Raw genomic sequence first — 24,192 nt, 5'->3', positions numbered from 1 at the left:
CATAAAGATATCCCTTTAGCTCTGTGGTAAAAGGGATGTCTTCATCATCGGAGTCGTAGTCAGACATGATTACGTTAACTTTCCGAGCAGTAAACACCGAGAAACAGGCGCAGCTGTCGGCAGGCGGCAGCGCGCATTGATACTGCAACCTAGTGCCAAGCGATTGTGGGGTGTAACTTTTTCGGAAGATACGATTTTGTGATGCAAATGTATTACTCTTTTGAATGCATATTCTTTTCAGAAGCAAAACGCTTTATTTGTGAAGGCCCAGCCAACTAGCCGGACTACTTACTTCACCCCCAAAACGAGGCTGTAACTCAGCTCACAGGACGCAGCGGGGGGTAGGAAAATGTTCATAAATAATATTACTAGTATGGGATGTCGTACAGCTTCATGTCAAAAGAGGCGAACTATCCCTTTAAGTTACCTTAGTGAGTTAGCCTGGTTAAAAGAAAGCCAACTATGTGACACTAAAAACGTTGACTTTAGACTTAACTAACTCTGCTGAGCCATTAATCTCCCCTCCGATGTTCTTGTACATTAACAGTTGTTCCCGTGGAACACAGCAGATCTCACAACAATTGTTCAAACAAAGGAGATGAGACTGCAGAGCCATGTGCACACGTGAAATAACAAACAGAAAAGTTTGGAGTGCTTATGATCAGCTACGGATGACCTCAATGGTGGACTTGGATTGCGCAGGCAGGGAGAGTCCAGGTTCCCCGACCCTGGTGATATCTGCAGGGGATGGCTAATGAATGATCAAATTCACTCGACTGCCTTAATGTTGCTGTGCACAAAAACCCCACTCCTATGGAGACCAGGGGCTGGTGGAATAGAATTGGATGCCACAGCTTGATTCTTTTTTATTTATTTATTTTTTTACAATACTCTCTGAAATGTAGTCGTGTTAAGAAAAGACACCAGTGTTGTAAACTGAAGAAAGCCTCCTGGTTAGAAGTGCATGTTTTTATAAGATTTGGTCATTATCATCTGAAACCCTCCCTCAATTGCTAAAATATGGCCTGTTCAGCTCCTCCTGTGAGCAAATTTCATTGATTAAAACGTCAGCTGACATAAATATAACAAATTTAAGAAAATCGGGAAACTCTCAAGTGATAAAGAGCTGTCAGCCATGCCACTGCTGAGCAGTGCCGTGACTGAAAAAATTGATTAGAAGCTGACTGTCAAAAACAAAGAGCTGATTATGTATTCATTTATTTATTTATGGAGATTTTAACACGATATTTATAGTTTATTCGACTTCAAAGAAGATTCTGGCACGAGGCCCATTGCTCTGAACCCTTCACCAATGGCAGTGTTTCTTTGCTTTCAGTGTTTGTTTTTTCTTCCTTTGCATGCTAAAAGCACACATCAGCCTCTGTAACAATAACTGGAACATTAGGCTGTAAGCTGTTGTGAGCAGGAGAGCGAGCTGGGGGAAACACAAGTGTGAAGTATTGCAGGGGAAAGAAAATGGCTCTTCAGCCTTTTTAGTTGGATGAAAAGACCCTCATCCACAGAATTTCGCTCATAATATCAACAGGCTCTATCGGCTGCAGGAATTATTCTGTTAGATTAAGTTTTTTATATAATCATGCTTTATAATTTGAGATTTTTTTACTTTTGAATTTGACATAAAAAGCACCATCTTGTCTTATGCTTAAAATTCAGATTTTCGAATGCTTTTCTAACTTCTTTTCATCTACCGTGGTGCTACATTTTTTTCCACTTGTTCAAATCAAAATCAAATCAAATTTATTTATATAGCACATTTCATGTACAAACAATTCAAAGTGCTTTACATGAAATAAAAGCATTGCAGCAGGGAGTGGAAGAAGCATTAAAAACACATAAAAGAATATAAAGAGAAACAAATAAAATCATTTAAATGAATTTAAAAACAAGCAACAGTCTGGATAAGTTAAAAGATATTTCATGCATAGACACATGAGAAAAGAAATGTGTTTAACCTGGATTTAAAAATGTCTGTTATAATGTTGTTATAGAATGTATTCCTGCAAGCTTCACGTGTCTGTTGTCGTTTTCGTGGCAGCGGCTGTAACACTGAAAATTCCCTTTTAGGCTGCATTTTAGATTCTACATTGAGCAGTAATATGTACGTATATTATTTTAAATACCAGGTGATTATAGTTCATGGACATTAAACATCTTTACAAACACAAAGGAGACACTGCTCCCTTGATCACTGTCCTCAGACCCCTGAACAGAATGAGGAGGTGCTTCCAGAGATGCTTTGCAGCTGGTTTTGTAAACTGTTGGACAGTTGAGAGTTGCCTGCCTTGAACAGACTGCATCGCCTGCAGCTGCACTCTCATCATCTGCCGTTACCGAGCGGACCTCCTCTCTGCCAGCCTCTCCTCTGTCTTTTTTTTGTTTTGGTTATGTTTTCAGTAATCTGCCGCTGACTGCTTCATCTTTGGAACGTGGTTACAGCTAAATGGATTGTTTCAAGTGTTTTAGCGCATTATGCAGGCAGAGGAAGACCGAGCCGAGGAGGAGGAGGAGGAGGAGGAGGAGGAGGAGGAGGAAAGAAGACCAGTGTTGGGAGTAATGGCGTTACTAACGGCGTTATTTTTCCAGTAACGGAGTAATCTAATTAATTACTTTTCCCATCGTTACAACGCCGTTATCGTTACTGAGAATATAAAGTGGCGCGTTACTACACTTTGGTTGTAGGCTTTCAGCTGCATGCTGCCTGGAGAGAGCAGGGGTGGGGATGATGTCACCGTTGCAAATGCGATGATGATTGGCTGTGTGGGCGGATACGGTGGCCGACACGTGCAAACGCGCTGCAAACGGAAAAACAAATACAACAATAAAACGCAGAGAGAGAAAAATGCGGCAATCAGAAAAACAACCAGAGCATACGCGCTGCAAACTTCAAAACACATGCACATCCAAATGCAGCTAGCGTTAGCCCCAGCGAAGGAGGCGGAGCCACTCGAAAAATAAACAACACACGATTTTTCGGCCCAGAAACAGGTGACCACCATCACCATTTTATATTCAATATTTATGTTTTTATTTTTATGCATCATATATGGCAGGCTGCAATCTATTGAGTTTAAATAAATACCAAATGTTCCAAATTACTGTATATAGTGTTTTTATTCTTCAATCAGTTAATATAAACATATTTAATGTTAAAGATGTTATAGAACGTAACAGCGTTATAGAACACAAAAAATAACGCCACAGTTACTTTGCTGAGTAACTAATTACTTTTGCAATGTGGTAACTGAGTTACTAACTCAATTACTTTTTGGGAGCAGTAACTAGTAACTGTAACTAATTACTTTTTTAAAGTAACTTGACCAACACTGAAGAAGACTTTCAGCAATTTAAACTTACACGTTCAAAAAATGGTTTGGTGGCAGTGTGAAGACCTGTAGGTGAGAGGCAGAGGAAGTGGAGTGTAACCTAACTGACTGCAGATGAGGAGATAAGGGGCCTGAGGAGGGGACACAGATGGATTTCACTTTGTTTCAAGTTGAATGCAGAGATTTAGGAGGCAGAGAGAACTAAAGGAACAAACTGGTGACCAGTAATCTCCCCTTTTATTCTTTTTTTTTTGCCTTTCTTTGTTTCTTTAATCTTGTCTTTCCTTGTTTTGTTTTATTTTTGTGCCTGTTTCATGCTCTTCCTCTCTGGCACACTGATTCAGATTCTCCAAGGCAAGCTTTGCTTTTGTTTAAGTAAATTAGCACAAATCCTGCAACACACACACACACACACACACACACACACACAGAATCTGGTGTGGTTTTAAAGCCACAGATGGTGTATCAGAGGGGAGTTTATCAGTATTTTCAAGCACTGATGGGAAAACCGTAGAGAGAGAGATAAAAGTCTGTGTGTGTGTGTGTGTGTGTGTGTGTGTGTGTGTGTGTGCATGTGCGTGTGTATTTGTGTGTGTGTGTGTGTGTATTTGTGTTTGACTGTGGAGGTCTATGAATAGCGACAGTGAGGAAAAGGCTGTCGGTGCAGTAATTCAGAGCTCTGGCTGCACCCATCAACACCAACACTGGGCGAGAAGAATGGTGCCTTGTTGAAGAGGTTTTCTGTTACACAATGTGCTGCTAGGAGCCCCGCAAGGCATCGCACAGAATGTGGATGCTGTGCGTTTGTGTAGGTATGTGTGTGCATTACTATCAATGTGACTCAGAGTGAAAAAAAAAAAACCAGGGTAGATGCACACGTGAGTTCCCTTCCCTTCGAGCAGTGGTTTAGAGGATTTGTTGCTGCATTATATGTTGTTTACCACTTGCTCATCTTCGGGGACAAGGCTCCTGATTGCTTTGGCATTCTGTCAGTGCTAATGGAGCTAATGTTACTGGAGTATCTGGCAATCACAGACGTGGAAGGACTAAAATGCAGTTGGAACTCGATTAGTTTTCAGCACCTGTTTTTAATGCCAAATGAATGCAGAATTCTACAACACATCTACACCTTCATGAGGCTACGAATCATCGCCATTATCTCATTTGCTTTAGCACATAACATTTCAGTTCCTGCAGACTGCTCCGGCACGCGTCAAACTATCCACGACTAATGATAAATATACTATATTGGCGTGCAATAAACCATTGATTATTTTGTAATTACTTTGGTTTTTACATCACAGTAGCTTTCAGTGGAGCAGGGGAAACAAAACGAAATGCATCATGATAAGTTTTAGTAATCTCTTTTGAAAAGTGTCTCACTGGCCAAAAATTCATACTGAAACCACAATGATTCATGTAGTCACAGTTTTTTCCCCAGACATTTGACTCTATCTGTCAAATAACCTTTAACATTGCCTTTTTCTCAAGCAGTTATTTTATTGCATTCCATCACATTGTTCACATTGTTTAATGCACTCTGTGTGTGCTTCTGAATGATTTCCTTTAGTCAGTTTAATCGTTCAAGTATACGTGGCACCAGATTTCCTCTTTCCCTGTCTGTAATTGTCGGATGACATGAAGAGAGGAGATGTTAGTGTTTATATGGAAACACCTTACCTTGGAAAAATGTCCTCTATATTTGACTAATTCAGACAGCTAGATTTTCAAATTAGCAACATTTAGAAATTGGTCACATCACAGAAAAATGTCTTATAACCACCCAGTGATACATGAATTAAAAAGGTCACCAGCTATATATAAAAAAAAATTAAAAAACAGGACAGTAAGCAGTGCGCCCTGCTATGAGAACCTGAGGGCTTGTCTGCTGAAAATGCTGATTGGCAGATCTCAGATCAGCTCAACCGAACTGCATTACAGGGTGAACAGTGGAGTGGGATTTGACCGAACCAAACTGCTTAAATGTGAACCCACACCTGCAGATATTTAATATTTCCATCACTTCCTAGCGTTTGACTAAGTTATCAGTATTGTTAGATTTTCCAACTTACATTCTCATGGCAGGTAAGTGTTGCGATGATTCACCCAAAGCTCTTGGCTGCCATACTCACGATAGGGAGAGTTTGGAAAGCTACGACTGGGAAAATGAGGCAGAGGTTGGTGGTGATCCTCAACTCTACCATCGGGGCTCTGCAGAAAATTATTCCACTGACTGCAATTAGTCTTCTAACTTTTGTCTCTGAGTAGATGTGCAGCCCTCTAACCTCAGTGGTGTAGTGTTAGCTCATCACAAAATAAATCTGTGGTGTCTAAGCAAGCTACAAGTAGGAAAATCCATCATCTGTGCAAGATGCCAACTCTGCCCATCAAAACACTGAGCATACTGGTGATTGTTTGTAGCTCCTCAAACATCTGCAGTCTGGCTGCAGATAAGAGTTAATCCAGCTCTTCGTCTCTTTGTTCATATGCGATTAATTAGAGGGTCAGCTCAGAGAAGACATGTATTTAAACATATAATCTGAAACAGAAAATTGATTCATTAAAAAAAAAAGTAAAACGGTCCAACTGTACAGCAAACAGTACTTTTCAGTCTTTTAACAGTTTTAAGCACGATTAACGAAGACATGCAAAATCCTAAATGAATTCAAAAGTAGTGTATAGCCTTTAGCATTTAGCTTTATTTTAAATGTGCTGCCATATGAATGAAAGTGCCATAACATTTGTTGTGCAAACACACTTTTAACATCAGCATCTTTCTGTAGTTTTTATGTAGAAGCCTCGCTCCACTGTCTGTTTCCTTGAATGACTTGCTGCTATCAGTTGTGTGTTTTGCCTTTAAGTGATATTTTAGACTGGAACTACTACGCTGAGAAGACAATTCAACTTGGCAGTGTTTACAGATGACTTTGGTTCTGTCGACTCCGCCGTCTGGAAGAACTTTAAAATGAAAATGGCCGAGTAAAAGTTCCGTACCCTTCTCCATGTTTGGTGGATCCGCCGATTACTTTCTTTTCCTGTTCCACAGCAGACAGCAGCAGAATTTTACAAAATAAAAGCCTGTGAGCGACAGACTTTTACAAAATAAAAGCCTGTGAGCCACAGACTTTTACAATAATAAAATAAATAATAATAAAAAAACTGCGTTAATGCGCGATAAAATATTTACAGACGTTAAATAATTAACGAGTTAATGCGATAATAACGAGTTAACTCGCCCAGCCCTATTCTTATCATTTGCACCAGAGATTCAAACTTCGTCATGTCTGTTTGATTTTCATATATGTTCCATATATTATTTATTTTTTGTGTGTAATTTGTGTAAGAGGCCATAACTTTTTCTAAAGAACAAGTTGGATTGAGTTCAAATGGAATTTGATGCGCACTGTGTCTTCGTGCACACGTTAAACTTTGCAGCGGTTTTCATTGGTTCCTCCACGCTCTTCATGTTGCCGCGTCCTCTCCAGCTCGTCCTGGGTGATGGTGCTCAGATACCCTCTGAGTCACGCTTCTCGTTCTGTAGCACTTCTCTGAAAAGAAGCTGAATAGCCGGTGATTGCTGCGGTTTGGCGGTTTTCACGTTTGTTAAACGTATTCATTAACTGTGAGAGCAAACAGGCCCGGCTCCTTCATTGAGTGGCTGTTGATGCTGTTAATGCGGATCAAGTGAAGACAGTTCCCCGCCTGCTCTCACCTTCTCTTTGCTCCTCTGCACAGAAGCAAGTGTCATGCTAATGTGCTGCTGCTATTAATAGGAATCTCCATCCTGCCTCCGTCAACACTTGACTCACCTTTCCAGCTTCACTTCAGGGAGAGTGGACCCTTTTTGTGTGTACGTGTGTGAGTTGATGTGTTTTTGGCATGCATATCCATCCATTTTTCCCCTCCGTCCTCCCCCTGGCTTTTTTTCCTTTTAACTTGTCCTTGTTCTTCCCTTTGTTTTTTTCTTCTACCCCTTGGCCATTCTCATCCTGTCTGCCTCCCATCACTCTCTCTTACTTGTTATGTCCTTCCACACCCCCCTCCTCGTCTACTTTTCTTCCACATTTTCTTATCTTTGGCCCTCTGTCAGTTTTCCATTCTTCTCTTTTTCTCCTCTCCCTCCCTCGCGTCTTTCCTCCTTCCTCCAGTCGGAGGAAGTCAGTAGAGAGAGACGGAGGGAAGCAGAGCTGCTTTCTAAGCAGCAGAGAACAGCACACTCATCGAGCTCTTTGGATGTGTGTATGTCTTCGGATGTGGTGTATTTGTGACACTGAATTCAGTGTGTTTATTCACTCGGGAGTGTTTTGCAGGCGCTGCTGTTTATCACTCTGTCTCTCCTGGTGTTATTCATGAAGTCCAGCTGGCTGTCCACTTGTCTTCTCCATCACACACACTTTCTCAAACACACCCATGCGTAGCTTTTACCTAATAGACATAGTCGGTATGCATTTGAAATCATTTTTTTGCCGTAAAAATAAAAAGATGCTCTTCTTTCCTCACTTGTATTTTCTGTCTTGTCTCTCCACTCCTTTCTTGTCTTTGTCTTAGGTTAGGGACCGAGCAGTGAAACAGCAATTCTATTGTAACTGAAGGAGTTATTATTATTCTTTGCAAAAGGTCCTTGAAAACTCATAAAATTCATGAGAATTTCGACGACGACATGGCAAATCTGGCCTTTTTTTTTTTTTGGAATCGCTCATTGACTCTGTAGCGCCCCCTACGATATTTCGCGTGGGACGATGAAATTCAGTACAATCATTCGTCATGCCCAGACGCAAAAAAAAGTCTCATGCCGCCATGGTCCCACGTCTACAGGAAGGCGGCCATTTTGGATGGAAGGTGCGTTTTCGTGCCATTTTTGCCCGATTCCACGGCTTGCATATGATCGAACTCATCCTACAGATTTAATGCTACAGGCGTCAAACTTGGCCAGGTTACTCTTAAGACATGGAGGGAAAAATAATCTTGAGAAACTTTCTCAAACCTGAAAGGGCGTGGCCGTGGCGACGCCTCAAAGTTCGATGACTCGCCATCACTCGCCACAAAAAAATGAAGTCGCTTATAACTCCCACATACATTATCCAATCTGTCCCAAACTTCATACGGTGAATGCTGGACCCAGCCTGAACGCGCACATATAATCATAGTGACATCCACCTATAGCGCCACCTGCTGGTGGTTGGAAACGTCTTCTTTTTTTTTCACACCTCGCATTTGATCGAACTCCTCCTACAGATTTAATGGTAAAAGCTCCAAACTTGGCCAGGTTACTCTTAAGCTAGGGGGGAAAAAGAATCTTGAGAAACTTTTCCAAACTCTGAACGGTGTGGGCGTGGCCAGGCGGTGAAAATCGTGTGATGGCGTTTGTGGTTTGAAAGCCTTATCATCATCGCAAAGTCATGAAACTTGGCACACACGTCCACCCTGACGACCTCGTACGTATGTAAAGGGTATCGTGTGTGGGCGGAGCAAAATGGCTCAGTGCCACCCCCTAGAAATTTTCAAAAACCCCTCCGCATTGGGGTTGTACGTGTGCAGAGGGTATCGTGCGTGTGGGCAGAGCTGCGTGACTACGGCGTCCAGCGCCTGCTCAAGGCTGCTTGCAGCTGGATTTACAGTTGATGCGTAGCTCACGGCGCAGCCGACCCGTGACGTCAAAATGATGTTTCAGGCCTGGCGCTTGCCTTGAAAAGACGGCGCAGCGCGTTGTCGTGCACCAGTTGATTTTTGTAACTTGGCTGCGCTGAGAACGACAAACCGGATGGACCGATGTGAGACCGGCTCAGTCAGGAGGTGCGTTTGTACAGGCAGCTGTACGAAACTGCAGTGAAACAGCACAGGGAGCACGTAAACTCCCAAAACTGGTGCACAGAGATTGGCAGAACTTTGGGGAAAGAGGGAGAGTTCTGTAGGAATGTGTGGAAGAAGCTACGGGACAGATACGTGAAGGCAAAGAAGAGGGCAGAGACTCTGTTGATGCCGGGGGCTTCAAACCTTCACCTCTATTGACTGAATTAAAAAATTAGAATTATCCGAACACTGCAGCAGTATAATTGATGACAGTGTTCCTGCTCTTGACAGTGGCATTGTTTTCTTCTCAACTTGTACGGTTGTAGAGGAGCGGTAACCTTCACGTAGCAGCGACACCTCTGTGAGGGAGAAAATTGCAACTACTTGCGCCACCATATATAGCCGGCACGAAATCGTGACGTCATCAACACCGCTCGCGCTAGCAGACGCGGCAACCATGCTAGAGCCTTAAATCTCTTCTTGCTCTCACCTTTTCTCGTCCTGACACATGCAGTAACACTGTACTGTATGAATGTGTGGGTCCATTTGTCACCAGAGTAGACTTAAGATCAAAGCAAAAATTGTATTTAATAAACATTTTTCAAACACAACATGTGCCGACCCAGTAAGACAAAGCATGCATGTCTCCTGAGTACCGCATTTCTTGTTTGCTTCCTCTTTGGCTTCAATGTTCCTGATTGCAACCAAGAATTTGCTGAATTATTTAATAAAGTTTTTGCATGGCTGCATGTTGCTACACTGATGCTACATTTGAAAACAACTTTAATGTAATTTGAAGGTTAGTTACTCCACTGTGTTTTTGAAAACAATGTCACTCCATCTACTACATTAACATTTACAACTCTTTTAGTTTCAGAAATTTGTACTCTACAAGATACATTTCAGCAGTGACGTATCATGGAATAGAGAGAAGCTAAGCTAGTTTAGCAGTAAGAAATGGGGGAAACACAATATAAATATAAATGCACACCCATAAGACAGACCACAGCCTTATTGTTATGAGCCTGATGGGCGCAACAGAAGCCAGGAAAGGACAAGAATCAGAAGACATGTCATTTATCAGAGAGAAATGAATTTGACCAGTGGGCTGGTAGGTTAGCAACATTAGCTAATTATTGCTAATGTTTTCACAGTAGGCAAGGCACTTTTATTTATAGAGCACAATTCGTACACAAGGTAATTCAAAGTGCTTTACAGCTACATAAAATCATTTTAAATAAATAAATACAAAAATAAAATAAAAAATAAATAAAAAATAAAAAAACCATTAAAAATAATCATTAATTAATTAATTTAAAGGTGAAGAGTGCAGATAAAATACTTTCAGGTGTCATATGCACAGCTAAATAGAACTGTTTTCAGCCTGGATTTAAACATTATCAGAGTTGAGGCCTGTCTCACATCTTCTGGAAGACTGTTCCAGATGTTAGGAGCATAAAACTGAAACGCAGCCTCACCTGTACACCTGTACAGTACTGTAAAAAACTACCAACATGTGTAAAAGTATTACAAAACCGCAACTGGCCATTTACTGGTGGAGTTTTAAACAGGAGACAAGGCAGAACGTTATGGCCAAGGCTCAGCTGGAAGCTTTTAAGTCATGTCACATAGTGTCTGAGAAAGTGAAGAAAGTGAAGCCACGTTTTATGTTGCCAGATACGTCCGAGTGGGAGAGGGAGGGTGTTTCAAAAATAACTTTTAAATTAGAAAACAAGATGTAATGTGTACAGATCCCTTTTATGTCTCATCTCTCAGCCACCTCGTGTTCCTTGGATACTGTTGTCCGAGCAGCCGGATGCTGATGGAAACATAGAGTAGAAGTGGCTTCTTAGAGCGAATCACTATTGGCCATCAGTCTCACATCAAATCTGAGGGCATAAGTCTGCTATTTAAATTTAGCACCACACTTCATTAGATCAGGAAATCCGTGTTTTTTGAAAGGTTGGAGTTTTTCGTGCATCCTGCTCCAACATTGTTTTCACAATGATGATGACATCACAGCTACAAAAACCTTTCTGTAAAGTATGTGTACAGAGTGCTGGTCCAGTTGGATGTAGCAACCATCTCAAATGATGTTCACCTAATTTTCTAGAGACCACTTTCTTGGGCTAAATTGCCTGTTCCAGAGAAAACTAGTACCTTTTTGTTTCTTGTTTTCTGCCTTAACCTATCCCAGAAAGCATGACAATTGTTTATTGTGTTTTCCATGTGTGGAAAACAAGGGAGACTATTCAAAAACATTTGTGTTTTCACAGTGTTCTGTTTCCTGCTTTAAGATAAGATTTGCTTTTCGCATCAATTATACATAGAAGATAGATATGGCCCCCGTGATGTCCACTGAGTGGTAGAGGGTGGCTCAGGTTGACCTGGATGTCTTAAAAAAAGCTTTACACTTACATTATTTGTGCTTTCTATGGATACTGTGAATACACACGGCTGAACAAACACATGGGAAATGAAATATGTAACTTTTCAGTTTTATCTTGTTAAAAAGACTATGGACTGTACTTGTTTAGCGCTTTACAACACTACATGCCACTTTCACCCATTCACTCGTACACTCATACAGCACTTAGTCTTAGCCAGTGCTTTTATTCTATGCATTCATTGCACATTCATTCACTGATGGACATGCAGCCTGGGGAAGCTTGGAGTCAAACCACTGACCTTCAATTGGTAGGCTTCCCCCAGAGCTACAGCTGCCCCATATTTATATGATATCATTTATATTTATTAGGGCTGGGCAACGATTAAAATGTTTAATCTAATTAATCACATGATTTCCCTGATTAATCACGATTAATCGCATTTGTACACAAAATCCAAAAATGAATCCAAAAGTAGTGTATAGCTTTTAGCATTTAGCTTTATTTTAAATGTGCTGCCATATGAATGAAAGTGCCATAACATTTGTTGTGCAAACACACTTTTAACATCAGCATCTTTCTGTAGTTTTTCTGTAGAAGCCTCGCTCCACTGTCTGTTTCCTTGAATGACTTGCTGCTATCAGTTGTGTGTTTTGCCTTTAAGTGATATTTTAGACTGGAACTACTACGCTGAGAAGACAATTCAACTTGGCAGTGTTTACAGATGACTTTGGTTCTGTCGACTCCGCCGTCTGGAAGAACTTTAAAATGAAAATGGCCGAGTAAAAGTTCCGTACCCTTCTCCATGTTTGGTGGATCCACCGATTACTTTCTTTTCCGGTTCCACAGCAGACAGCAGCAGACTTTTACAAAATAAAAGCCTGTGAGCAACAGACTTTGACAATTATAAAATAAATTTAAAAAAAAATCTAATAAAAAAACAAAACGAAAAGCTGCGTTAATGTGCGATAAAATATTTATTGGGTTAAAGCGATAATAACGAGTTATCTCACCCAGCCCTAATATTTATATAATATTATATGAATATGGGATAGCCATGATATGACATTTCATATGTTGAGAGGAAGTTTCAGAAAAATAGTTAGCACTGGTCCTTCTTCTTTGGGCTGATGGTTGTTGTTTTTCTGTGTTGCTCACTGTTTCGGCTGCTTGAATAAAGTACTGTTCATTGTTTTGATTTGTCATTCATTTGTATGATCCACGGCCCCTAAAGCTGCAGTCTTCTGGCAAATATTTGGAATCACAAAAGCATATATACTCCAAGTGTTACATACACGTTCGCAATGCGATTTGAAACCATTTCATTAAGAGCTCCATGTTAAAATCTATGTCCAACTAGTTTATGGTAAAACAGTCTCCTGAGTAATGTAAAGCTTTTCTAATGGCCTGCTTCTGTTTGCTGATTAGGAAAACAACAATGTGTACATATTATTGATCACGATTTTTTGATTAAAAAAAATATACAGCATCAAAAAAACTAAAAAAAAACTTGAATTTCCTTGGGGATCAATGAAGTATCTATCTATCTATCTATCTATCTATCTGTCTATCTGTCTATCTATCTATCTGTCTATCTGTCTATCTATCTATCTATCTATCTATCTATCTATCTATCTATCTATCTATCTACTTTTCCATGATGTGTAACAGTACATATTTCATAATTCAGTACACATCTCTCCTCCCTCTTCCCCTTTTCTATTTCTGACAGTCTGGTTCCAGTACAGCACCCCCGCAGGTGGACCCCTCCACCTCCTCCGCCTCAACCGCTGCTGCTACAAAGGTAGAGGAGAAGAAGCTTTTATCGAAGGACTCCATCTTGTCTCTGTATGCCAGCAGCTCGGTGAGCAACCAGCCGCAGAGCCAACAACAGCCTGCTGCAGGACAAGGTATCCCAGATTCACACAGGCCCACTCCATCTTTAATAACTCTTTGCTTTTCCTGTTCATTGTCTCTTTCAATGAGTCTACACATTCACTGCTCCAAGCTCAAACAGAGCGATTGCGTCCCGTTGCTTTGAGCTGTTTGCTTACTTATACTAAATTAACGCATCTCAGAATGTACAGTAAGTCTCTTCCTTTTTTTTTTAGCTGCCCTGTGACTCAGTTTATAGTTTGCTATACGGTTAAAGTACACTAACTTTTGAGCTACAGCTCTCACCCAGCTTCAAGCGAAAGCTTCTGGGGATTGTTGTAGAATAAGGTTTTGTCCACACGCTCTGCTTCTGAGCTGCGCCACTAATGCTCCAGTTTGCCTTTACAGTGCACAACAACACACCCTTACTCCAACACCGGTTACGGGTAACTCAAGAGGATGAGATTTGTGCCAGCTTTGCACTGATTCTCAGCACTGAGCTGCGATAAGTTTAGCCTTATTTACCTATTTTCAGCCAAATTGAAACTGCTGTTTTCACTTAGCTGCTATATGTTCACAAGCTTTATCTTATATCCAAGATGGATGGAACATTACACAAAGCCCATCTACAGCAAATAAGGGCAGAATGATCAGATAGATTAGAATAGAATAGAATAGGAAAATACTTTATTCATCCCCCAATGGGGGGAATTCAAATTAGTCAAGTAGCTCAAAGAAAGAAAAAGATTCACCACTGTTTAATAGAGTGAATCTTTGCTGGCCTCGTGATTCCGTTACAGTTCGCCTTGTAACCATTTCATTCCTCTAAATGTCTTGCGTCCTCAAATTTGTATCTACATTTTCATCAATAAATACTAGGGGTGGGCGGAAAAATCGATTCATGTACATATCGCGATTTTCAATGGGAAAAAAAAAATCGAAAATCCCCTGAATCGATTATATTACGTCATATCCGTGTCCAGAAAAACTTCATCAATTCATCACATTAAGTTATGTTAAAACTAGCCCACATTTGTGCTGTGTGGACATTTCAATTCATTTTGTAACTGTAAACTTTAAAAAATGCCTCTTTTTGTCTCAGTTGAAAGAAATGTCAGCTGCTGGACTGACTGACACAGACTGATGTGCATCGTTTATGGGAACGACATTCATTCTAGAAGTGTATGATTCAACTTGTTTGTTTTTTATGATTCAACTTGTTTGTTTTTTTTGTGCTCAGATGACTGTCTTCAATGTAAAAAGCTGTGTCTTCAGCACCAGTGTCTGAGTGGCCCATCTCAGCGCTGCACATCTGTATGTTACAGATGTGTCAGCCACTACAGAGTCCTGTAGTTTGTCTATAGACTGCCAGTGGAGCCGTTTCTGTAAAGTGAAGTTTGGGATTGGGGCTCATACCGCTGCTCTCCAACAGCTGGCAAAACGCGTTTCTCTGCAGGTTAATAAAGCTTCAGATACTTGGCACTGAAACTTTGCTACAGACTTGCTTATTTCTCTTCCATCTCTCGGGGTTGGCAGCACCTAGTTGAGTCTTGGCTGACTGGTTGGCAGGCGGTGTTCCTTCAGGTCGCAGACATTTGGTCGGGGGTGAAAACGGCTAACTCGGTTCCTCATATTAGTGGCATTAACAAAGTATTGCCATTTTTGAGAAGCAGATTGTAGGCAACATGCAAATCTTTTGCGTACGTTGACCTGATTTAAAGATGGCAGAGCTGCCGCGATGTGTCACCTGTTGGTTTTTAAGATTTTCAGTTTTCACGTCTTCAGTTTTTCGGCACATTCAAATGTGTGCCAGACTTGTATATCTTTTTTTTTTTTTTTTTTTTTTAATAATCAGTTTATTAGGACATTATCAGTAAACCCAAAATCAGTGTCACAGGAGAAGGAATTACAATATCCATTTCTTTTTCATACAACACACAAAACAAGAACAAAAGAAAAGAAACCCCATCCACCCTCCCCTCCCCCATTGGTCTGTACTTATAGTTTTACCCAAGCAAACCTAAGTATTTTATAGTCTATATAATGTGCTCTAATCTATGGCTAGTACTTTACAAGTCTAGCTAGAAATTCCGGGTTGGAAACTGCAGATACTTTGTCAAAATAAAAGAGGAAAGGCCGCCATGTAGTGAAAAAATTCTCAACTGGTCCTCTTAAAGAAAATTAGATTTTTTCCAGTTTTAAGAATAACATCACATCCTCCATCCAGGTATGCAGTCCTGGAGCAATTGGTGACTTCCAATGTAGGAGGATACGTCTACGGGCAATTAGAGAGGCGAATGATAGTACAAGCCAGACTTGTATATCAACGTGGAGAACAAACTCAAAAAAAGAATTCTAAAATGCATTTGTTTCCTGTTGAAGAAAGACGAATGCCTGTGGATTCTTGGTCTTTTATTACATAGATCTATCTGAGAGTAGCAAAACAATGTGACATTTATAAAATGGCCTTTTCTCAATAAAAGTTGAAAATAAATCTCTATGCGAATGAAGTCTGAAGAACAGTGTCAGACTGCATTGAATCGAATGATATCAAACTAAATTGCTCTGTATAAAAATGTATCATCCCCGATTTGTATTGTGCTTCGTTTATCTAAACTGTTATCCAATCACCTTGTGAGGGAGAAAAACACGCCTGGAACGCATCTGTCACAATGCATCGAAAACATTTCCACACCTTCATTGATGAAGGAACTCTGATTGCATTTGATTCCTCCTGGTGTGTGTGTGTGTGCCATTTTCTGTAAACCATGTGTGACGTTTTTTTTAAATACGATACAATCTGTTGTGAATGATTACATTTAAATACAATTTCCGTTAGCCTGTAAATTGATCTTATCCCTGACTTGGTGTTAACACATACAACACAACTCGTTGTTCTATTCATATTTATAGAAACAGAAGGGAGAAGCCTGGATTTAGGCCAATCAAGTTATCGCTGCATCCTTGACATAGATGCCGTCGTCGAGGGAACGGACCCTCAGCGGCCGTGTTTAAATGCCCAGAATGGGAAGTTAAAGGACTGAAATGTGTTGTACATGCAGAATATAAACTGTGCATATTCAGAGTCTCGTTGGCAGTGAAAGACGCACAGTTTACAAGGCCAAGGATGAGAGATGCAGGTGCTTTCAGATAAACAGAGACACACACCTACACACCATTACAGCCCCACATTACAGGAAGGATGAAAATGGAGGAGAGTGATGGCGGATGAAAGGTCAGCGTGCTGAAAAGCAGCCAGGTCTGCTCCGTGCTGCATTCAGCAGAGATCTGCGGCAGCAGTAAAAATAAAGAAGTGTCTGCAGATTCGCTCTCATCTCCCGGTTATTATATGTGAAGACTGTGTGTGTGCACGTAGGCGGGTGTTCGCGCCGCACAGACTTCACACACACACATCAACCTGGGCCTTGTCTGCAGTGAGCGGGAAAGCATTGAGTGTTTTCTGCGTGGTGGAGCATAGCGGGCGGCAGATTTATACAGAAGGCTTATGTGATGCATGTTGGTGATGGTGCTGCCTGTTTACATTGATGTATAGAGGATTTGGAACTGTAATAAGGATGAAAAGCTTTCTGCTGCCTTATTGTCCTCTCTGATTGTGGAAAAAAAAGCTCACGGAGATCAAAGTCAAAAGAATGTCGGCAGGCTGACGCCCCACATCACACGCTTTCATCTTGTGTGTGCTGAGTGTGTCCACATGATCATAAGTCTCTGTCCATATTACAGCAGGATGATTGTGGCTCGAGCTTCAGAGGTTGTTCTTGCTCCTTTCAAAGCAATCATCTTTTCCATCCAGAGTCGGCTTGTGATGTCATCTAAGCATCCCCAGCAAAGTTTTTCCCCTTATCCTGGGAGCATCATCATATGTTCCCACGCTAAATTGAGATTTATAATTTTCCAGTTGCTCATTCCTGTAAAACCTACTCTGGAACAACTTGCATGGGTCAACGCAAAGCTGCTGGATATCTGAGTTCAGCTTCTTGTCGGCCTCATTTAAGTCGGGGCTCACTTCCTTATGATCGTATCGGAGTGTTGGACTTCAGATCAGCTGATCAATCGAATTCTTGGCCTTCCAGCTCAGCTCCTTTGATGCATTACAGCTGACGTGCCCCCCACGTGTTGATCCCACACCCCATTTTACCCTCACTGTGATTACAACCCCCAAAGACACTTAAAGATACATGTAGAATCTCGTTGGCTGTGAAAGACGCAGAGTTTACAAGCCCGAGGATGAGCGATGTGGGTGTTTGCAGACACAACACATTCCCAAGCCTGAGGAATCTCAGTTTTATGGCTAAACAACATGGCTCTGGACCGCCTCAAGCTGTGCTGCAAACCTCCACAACACAAGAGACTATTTTATCTCTGGAAATGAAGTTTTAGGATCTTTATTTTTTTATTTTTCAAACACAGAACAAACACTACACAGAATTGGTGTGGTTATGTTACAAACTGAAATGTCGCCACACAGCTTTAAAGTTTTCAGTGTTTCCATTTAATTTTGCACTTAACCTCTCCATTGGAATAACTCCAAATGCTTCCCTATACCACTGAGTTACTGTAGGAGGTTTTTCACAAATCCAGTTTCGCAGAATACATTTCCGCCCCAAGAATAGAAATTTGTTAGTGAGCAGGAGTTTTTTCCCTTTGATTTTTTTTTGTCTGGGGGGTGGCAGCCCCAATAGACACTGCCCAGGATCTTTACAAATGCTCGTCTTTAGAATCGCACTTATCTCTTTTTTTTTTTAAGCTTAGTGTCATGCTGCACGATTCCTTTGCAACAGCAATGTTGCGCAGCGACTTCCAGCCTGTTTAGACCAAGTCTGTCTGTGTTAAAAGTGTTTCCGTATGGTTTGTTTGAGTGCGCCCTCTTTGTTTGCTCCAGCAGGTGCGTACATGGGCCAGCCTCAGATGCAGTTCCCCCCGCAGGGATTCGCCCCAGCGATGGCCGGAGGCATGCCTCCCACCACCATGATGGGCGGAGGGTCCGTGATGTCTGGCATGACTCTGCCCAACGGGAGCTACGTGGGCTTGCAGCAGCAGCAGCAGCAGCAGCAGCAGCAGGGGATGCTGCCGGCCAACCAAGGACAGAACATGTACAACATGCAGCAGGGCCAGCAGCAGGGCCAGTGGAGCACCAGCCAGGTAACAAACACACTGCCGGCACATCTAGCTGTCGTAAACCAAAAGTACCTTCACAAGGATGGCGATAACTTCTGTTTAACACTCTGTTCATAGATCTCTACAAGTTCATCTATCAGAGAGCTCACTTGGATATTTTCTGTATTTTTCGCTGCCTAAAGAGAACGTGGTGTGAGGCTTTTCGAGGCCGTGTGCTGACAGTTGATGCGCGGTGTGTTGTCTTTACTAATTCAGCTGAGCCCTGTTCAATAATGACCTCTCCCCCTCATCTCCTCCAAAGGAGCAGCTTTAATCAGCTCTTTAATATTTTGAGATGTAAGGTCTCTGTATTATATGATTATTTATACCCCCTTTGAATTGTTTTTGTTCTCTTGCACATAGTTCAGAACAGTACAGTGAGAGTGCTACGATGTGATATTCTGTACAGCATTCTGCAATTCTTTGCCACACAGTGCAGTTTCACGATCATCCTTACCACAGTCACTACTTTTCAAATGAAAACGGCAATAAATGCTATTATGATTATATGATTATGTAATATAATAATTGTATAATTTAATATTATGATGATTTAATCGATTAATTATTCAACAGTTCAAGAACCTTGATTCTCCACTTGATAAATGTGGACACGAGACAGATAAATGGATGATATGATTAATTAAATAACGTGAATGAAATACAATTTGATTATAAATCTGACATCACATGAGAGGTCTGGAGCCATGATACTGCTAACGTAAAGACCACTAACCCTTTCTTTTTTTTTTTCTTTTTTTTTTTACGACCAGAGAAATGTTTAAGAGATTTTAAGATTTAAAAAAAAAGAAAAAGATTCAAAAGCTTTTTAGGGCATGTAATCCCTTTAAAGCTTGGAGGAAATGATCAAATATCAGATTGTGACTGGCTTCAGACACAAGGACATCGGTTTTTACTTCCTGTTTGTGTTGAGCGGGAAGAGAAAAATGGGATGGTTCTGGGTGTGTTTGAATGTAGCTTTACCATATTCTTTTTTTTGACAAATATCTTTATTGATTTTTTTCTTTTAATTAACAAACAACCACATACAAAAACAAAACAACAAGAACAAAAACAAAAGAAGGCACATTAACAGACATAATCATCAAGCACAACAGTAAGACGATACAAAATCTGGAAATTAACATTAGTGAAGAAAGTAAAAAGAATAACATGAGCAGATGAAGAAAAAAAAGAAAATAAGTTATACAATCTCCGACAAACCCCCCTCCCTCCAAAAACTCCATAAACGAATCCCAGATCTTAACAAATCTGTTATATTTCTCTATGGCTATTCAGTGTGAGAGTCCTTCAGCCCACATTTGCTTACTTGGCCTATACATAGATCTCCATGAGAGAGCTATTTTATGTTTTGCTTCAAGTATACAATATATGACCATTGATTTCTCATACTTACTGAGTGTAAAAACTTTTCCATATTCACATGGCTCGTCCACCGGTAGATCCCACCTCAGTATTGCTTCAGTTCACTGCCTAATGTACGGTATAATATGAAGTGTGTGATTGATTTCAACATTTTCAAAGCCACACCAGCTCAGTCTCACCAGAAAACCTGTGGTAACTACGTTTGTCCACTTGTAGAAGTTTCACAATCCAGGCTTAGAAATTGTGAGAGGAAAACTTTTCAGAAGGCAGCTGTTTAGTGTTGGGCAGTCAGGGGGGGGGGTTTAACACCACAGCTGAGTTTATGTGCTGACAAGAACTGGGGGAGATGTTAGAAATGTAGCGTTGAAACACGCGCCGTCAAGTCGGACACGACATCTGATGCAGGTTGTACACAACAGCAGCTGATCTAGTGGGAATACCAATTAGAGCCTCGCTTTAACGACAGCGCTTTCTTTTATTCTTTTTTTAAACATATGTTTATTGCACATTTTGTTCATTTACAAACGGTGAACAACATAGAACAAGAAGGTACATACAAGAAACAAAAGCATAGCAATAAAAAATATTAAAATGAAATTAATAAATAAATAACTGGAAGGAGAAAAAATAAAATAAATAAGTAAATAAATAATAATATAAATGTGTATACTAATTCAGCTCTTCATTCCAGCCATCTACTTCAATGTCACTTTTCTCAAGGAAATTACAAAAAACCTTCCAGATTTTCCAAAACTTGTCAAGCTTATTTTTTGTGGTGTAGCTTATCTTTTCTAAAGCCAAGTACAAAGACATCCCTGTTAGCCATTGTGAAGCAGTACAAGGTTTATCCCTTTTCCATGAACAGGCTATACATCTTTTAGCTTCCAGAAAACAAATATTGAGTAAGGATTTTTCATTTTTGGAGGTCACAAAATTGTCCGGGTGAATGTTTCAGCGCTTTCTTTTGGCTTGACTTCTTTTCCGGCGACAGCAGCCTAAATGGAGGCTACACATGATGCAGAGAAGGCCCTGGCTGAAAATGTCCTTTTTGGACAAAATAAATCTGTTACTCAAGATCAGAGAGAGTCGTGTGGACTGAAATTGTATTTATTTATTAGTTTTTCCAGCACAGGAGAACTGGCGATAAGACTTTGAAGGCTAAATAAGAAGAGAAGCCCACATTTTGTAGAACATTTGTCCCTCAGAAGTTTTTAGAAGGAGTATTGATCCAGCGGCAGTCATTATTTTCATAGATTTTTTTTTAACCACTTTTATTTTTATCATTTCATTCCTCATTTCAAAGTAGAGATAACCATCAAAAGAACTGAGAATAAAAACCTGGGGCTGTGTTGTGACAGAGGTGCACCTTACCTGTGCTGCTCGCTGTCACCTTAGTCCTGAAAGGCTTTGATGTCATTAGACAAGGTGACATTTTCCTGTGCCAGCAAAAGCCAGATAAGCTTTCTGACCAGCATGCATTGCTTCCAGACCCTCCTGCATCTCATCGAGCCAGCACTGCACAGCACTGCTTACAGTCAAACCCAACTTGTTGCGAGCATCTATGTCCTCACGTTGTGACAGGAATGGAAACGTGGTCAGTAGTCCGACTGCAGCTGTGTGAACAGTAGAGAACTGAACTCATTCCACTTTAAAAAAAAAAAAAAAAAGATATTACAGAAGATGCCTTTTTTAAACCTGTTCCCCAGAACCCATTCCCTCACATTTCTGTCCAACAGAAAGCCTGCTGCTGTAATGGGAATGAAAAAGACCAAACTGTCTCCCGAACACCACGATGCTCATGTGGGAAAACAGCTGTTTGATTTAGTTAGCTATTTGTGGGTCATGTCATGCTAAACATGCAGGTTAACACATGATGCTAACACCGCTTATGTTTAGGACCATTAAGGCTCTAATTACTCCTATTTCTCACAAAAATAAATCCTGAGTCTTTAACTTTTTCAGCAGCGCTCAACTTCTTTGAAACGCACAAACTTTAAATATTGAGAGCTGAACTACAGCACAGGGAACAGTTAAAACCACTGACGGAGAAGTTAGCCGTGAGATTGACACTAGCTAGCGCACAGCTAGTGCTGCCTCATTGATGAAGGAAAAATTGGCATCTTTGTTTTGGCATTTATCACATTCGTGCCCTCCTGTGGACCCTGGAAGTCAAAGTGGTTTTCTGTTGTGTAATGCTTTTGATTTTATTGGGTCGCCTCGTGCACGCTCAGGACAGGGGATTGGATCCAAGAGAAGTTTCGGTGCGATCTGTTAGTTTCCTTAGCTCGGCTACTTTTTTTGAATTGGCTTTTGGAATTGATTGGATTTGTTTGGGTTATAATGAATTGGATTCTCATTGGCTTAAATTGGACCGTATCTTTGAAGTGTCTTGAGATGACATTGGTTGTAATTTGGCGCTTTATAAATAAAATTTGACTAAATTCTGGAAGACTACTTTTCTTTTGTGACTCAAATGTTTTGTAGGATCCAAAATACAGGATCACAAAAGTTTAAAAGGCTGTTTGAGAGCCAAAACCTGGTTTTAGCATCATAGGTTTTAATTAAAGCAGAAGTTGAGCGTTTAAGTTGTGATGACTTGGGTTTGGAGCTCGTGAATGTACTATGTTAATGGAAAATATCCACAAAGGCAGTGAAGCAAATGTCTATTTGCACTTAAACGTGGGGATCCAGGAGAGATCATAAATATCCACAGAGATACGTACACATACACGCACTCATTTCTGTGGCTATCTTAGCAACAGGAGACGTATGTCCAGGATAACCCACACACATGTACGGTGCACACTTTCACTCGCACTCACCCACAGCTGATGCACATACATAATAGATAAGAGAGAATAGAAGGATAAATGGGTGTGGAGAGCATGGGATGTGCATGGAGTGGTATTATTTGGTTTTTTTCGGAGGGGAGGCTTTACGACCAGAGAAATGTTTAAGAGATTTTAAGATTTAAAAAAAAAAAGATTCAAAAGCTTTTTAGGGCATGTAATCCCTTTAAAGCTTGGAGGAAATGATCGAATATCAGATTGTGACTGGCTTCAGACACAAGGACATCGTTTTTTACTTCCTGTTTGTGTTGAGCGGGAAGAGAAAAATGAGATGGTTCTGGGTGTGTTTGAATGTAGCTTTACCATATTCTTTTTTTTGACAAATATCTTTATTGATTTTTTTCTTTTAATTAACAAACAACCACATACAAAAACAAAACAACAAGAACAAAAACAAAAGAAGGCACATTAACAGACATAATCATCAAGCACAACAGTAAGACGATGCAAAATCTGGAAATTAACATTAGTGAAGAAAGTAAAAAGAATAACATGAGCAGATGAAGAAAAAAAAGAAAATAAGTTATACAATCTCCGACAAACCCCCCTCCCTCCAAAAACTCCATGAACGAATCCCAGATCTTAACAAATCTGTTATATTTCTCCATGGCTATTCAGTGTGAGAGTCCTTCAGCCCACATTTGCTTACTTGGCCTATACATAGATCTCCATGAGAGAGCTATTTTATGTTTTGCTTCAAGTATACAATATATGACCATTGATTTCTCATACTTACTGAGTGCACAAACTTTTCCATATTCACATGGCTCGTCCACCGGTAGATCCCACCTCAGTATTGCTTCAGTTCACTGCCTAATGTACGGTATAATATGAAGTGTGTGATTGATTTCAACATTTTCAAAGCCACACCAGCTCAGTCTCACCAGAAAACCTGTGGTAACTACGTTTGTCCACTTGTAGAAGTTTCACAATCCAGGCTTAGAAATTGTGAGAGGAAAACTTTTCAGTAGGCAGCTGTTTAGTGTTGGGCAGTCAGGGGGGGGGGGGGTTTAACACCACACCTGAGTTTATGTGCTGACAAGAACTGGGGGAGATGTTAGAAATGTAGCGTTGAAACACGCGCCGTCAAGTCGGACACGACATCTGATGCAGGTTGTACACAACAGCAGCTGATCTAGTGGGAATACCAATTAGAGCCTCGCTTTAACGACAGCGCTTTCTTTTTTTTTTTTTAAACATATGTTTATTGCACATTTTGTTCATTTACAAACGGTGAACAACATAGAACAAGAAGGTACATACAAGAAACAAAAGCATAGCCATAAAAAATATTAAAATGAAATTAATAAATAAATAACTGGAAGGAGAAAAAATTAAATAAATAATAATATAAATGTGTATACTAATTCAGCTCTTCATTCCAGC

General features: G+C 40.5%; 1 protein-coding gene across 6 annotated transcripts in view; it reads left to right on the top strand.

Annotated features, from left to right (window-relative positions):
* smap1 (small ArfGAP 1) overlaps positions 1-24,192 on the top strand; it is a 159,970-nt gene that overhangs the window by 130,722 nt on the left and 5,056 nt on the right. For 5 of the 6 annotated variants that reach the window (XM_075474616.1, XM_075474613.1, XM_075474615.1 and 2 more), the window contains 2 exons: positions 13,254-13,431; positions 18,297-18,556. In XM_075474616.1, coding sequence (XP_075330731.1) covers positions 13,254-13,431; positions 18,297-18,556 — 438 coding nt within the window. The remainder of the gene's footprint in view (positions 1-13,253; positions 13,432-18,296; positions 18,557-24,192) is intronic. The other variant, XM_075474612.1, reaches the window with a different exon arrangement.

Source organism: Odontesthes bonariensis, chromosome 2 (assembly GCF_027942865.1).
Source record: "Odontesthes bonariensis isolate fOdoBon6 chromosome 2, fOdoBon6.hap1, whole genome shotgun sequence".
In the NCBI taxonomy this organism is placed as follows: Eukaryota; Metazoa; Chordata; class Actinopteri; order Atheriniformes; family Atherinopsidae; genus Odontesthes; species Odontesthes bonariensis.
The sequence above is the reverse complement of the archived record's forward strand: the minus strand, read 5'-3'. Positions and strand labels throughout refer to the sequence as shown.